This window comes from Tetrahymena thermophila, assembly GCF_000189635.1.
Source record: "Tetrahymena thermophila SB210 genomic scaffold scf_8254655, whole genome shotgun sequence".
Taxonomy (NCBI): Eukaryota; Ciliophora; class Oligohymenophorea; order Hymenostomatida; family Tetrahymenidae; genus Tetrahymena; species Tetrahymena thermophila.
This window is the reverse complement of record NW_002476423.1, coordinates 5,086-7,501: the sequence shown is the minus strand read 5'-3', so window position 1 is coordinate 7,501 and position 2,416 is coordinate 5,086. Positions and strand designations below refer to the sequence as shown.

Here is a 2,416-nt window from a genome sequence, read left to right as displayed (position 1 = left end):
ACTTGTAAATTGTTACTCAAGTTTAGATTAAAACTTAGAAAATAGTTAAAGTTAAATAAATCTTTATTTTAGTCCTTACAGATCACTTGAATCCTCGTTTATCACAGCTTTGATTTTTTCCTCAAGAGTTTAGTATTCTCTTTCTATTTGTTCTCTGTATTAATTTTAAAAAATATTTATCTTTTCTTTACAAATTTCATCATTTAATTTAGATTTTTTGAATTCTTAGAGAATAAATTGAATTTTTTCTTTAGCATTTTGTATATCTGTTTTATGTTATTCAATTGTCTTTGCTGTTAATTATTTTATTTTATCAAAGATTGTCTGCTTTAAGTTTTCTATAACTTAAATAACCGAATCAAAAGTCTTAACAATTTAATCTTTAACATGATTAGCAGGTAAAAATGGGCAACTCTCTATATAGTTGATAATTTATTGCATCTCATCGAAAAAACCAACAAAGTTGTCTTGTTACAAAAAGATTTCTGACTTTTTCATTTGGTTTGAAATGTTCTCCATCACTTAAGCAATAAATAAATGAATGGATTTTTCATCTTTAATCACATCTGATAAAAATAACAGCTTCTAGTAATATTCATTTACATTATTTTATTTGTATGAAATCAATTCCAACTTCACATTTTCAAGTAGTGCTGCAATAGCTCTTTATAATGCTCCATTTAATTTTTTCACCAAATTTTCAGCTTAAGGTAAAAGTTCATATAAAATATCTATTTTAGAAAGTTCTAATTTAGTATTTAAAAAGTTAGTTACTTATTATTCATCTATCTTCTTGAGATTAATAATTTGGTCAATAAATAAATCTACATTTTAAATTTCGCTATTTATGTATTCATCAACTAAAGTAACATTTTATTCCCATTAATTAGTTATAGATGATAAATCTGGTATATATTTTTTTAATAAATTTAACTAAGTAAGCTTTTTAAAAATGAGTATAAAATTTCTTTTTTTTAAAGCTGTTTGTATTCTACTTTGATCTTATTTTAACTACTGAGAAATGGAAGTTTCTGCTTCAGATGTAAAAAAGCAAGTAAAAGCTTCCTTTGGCATTTGAATAGCTTATTTATTTTTAATATGCCTTTATATGAACATCATATCCATTTATACTGAGATCAAAGAAAACTATGTTTTTTTCATCTTAAGTTTATTATAACATAGTTTTAAGCACATATTAAAATTCTTAATCTTTTTTTTAATCATCATTTAAATTTTTGTAAATATTTTTGAGTTTATTGTGAAGTTGCTACTTATTATTCTCATTTTAAAATTTACAGAAGACAAATAAGAATTTTCCAATTATTTATTGAAAATTTTATGTAGGATTCACCATTTTTTTAATAACGTTTGCTAGATTTTTTATTCCTTAACTTCTATTAGAGATTTCTTCTTCACTAACTAACACAATAGGTTTTATGCTCTTGCAAACTGAAATACATTTATGAATTCCAGTTAGATTTGAAATCTCTGCTTCTAATCCTTCTGAATCCAAAAAACCAGGAGTATCGCATAAGTTAATTTCATCATCATCACCAAACTCATTTCCTTCTTAGTCTGAAGGTTTGATTTTAACAAGAGTGACAAACTTTGTTTCTGATTTGGCATCTGGTTTAGAAATAACGCGATCTAAAGCTTTGTATAAAGGATTAGTGGGCTCCCAGTGATTTAGCCCTTCTTTATTGATTGTCTTATTAATTTTTGATCCTGCTAAGTAGTGAATGAAAGTACTCTTTCCAACCCCTGTGTTTCCAAAATTCATAACAACCTCCAAGTTATTCATTTCTTTACTAGAATTGTAGGATTCACTTACCTCATCACATATTTTTTGGAAGTTCAAAGGATTAATCGCTCTAAACAATCTACTGATTTCTATTTATGCTTTTTCAAATTTTTAATTTTTATACTCTTGTAGGGTTGCTTAATATAATGGTTATATTTATCTTATAGTAGATTCACTTTCTAACATCATTTATTCATTTATGAGATTAAAAAGAGTCATACATTCTACATCTGGATATTTTTCATTTAAGAATTTTAGCAATAGTAATATGTTATCATCTAAGCAAAAGTTCTTTAGTTTGTCTTCATGAACAAATCTCATTTGTTAACCTACTTACTGTCTTGAAATTTAGTTATCAAATTAAATATCTTCTTCATCATTGCTTGAATAGTCTAGCTCCATTTTCTTTTAGTTTTTTGTTTAATTTAATTTTATTTATGTATTAAGATATTAAATAATGGTAAAAATTGTTTGTATTTAAATCAAATATTTGATAAATTAGAATATTTAGATTTTAATGATTTAAAATGCAATTAATGGGGTTTAATAAGATGATTTTTGAATGTTTTTATATTCAGAATTAATTGGTAAATATATAAAACCATAATTCAAGCT

The 2,416-nt window shown here is 24.3% G+C and overlaps 1 protein-coding gene across 1 annotated transcript in view; it reads right to left on the bottom strand. All coding sequences in view use genetic code 6, as the record gives it.

Moving 5' to 3' along the window:
- TTHERM_01508170 (helicase carboxy-terminal domain protein) overlaps positions 1-2,203 on the bottom strand; it is a gene marked incomplete at both ends in the record, with an annotated part of 7,424 nt that extends 5,221 nt beyond the window's left edge. The window contains 3 exons of the mRNA XM_001015169.3: positions 87-905; positions 996-1,082; positions 1,132-2,203. Coding sequence (XP_001015169.3) covers positions 87-905; positions 996-1,082; positions 1,132-2,203 — 1,978 coding nt within the window. The remainder of the gene's footprint in view (positions 1-86; positions 906-995; positions 1,083-1,131) is intronic.
- Between the last annotated feature and the right edge of the window lie 213 nt (positions 2,204-2,416).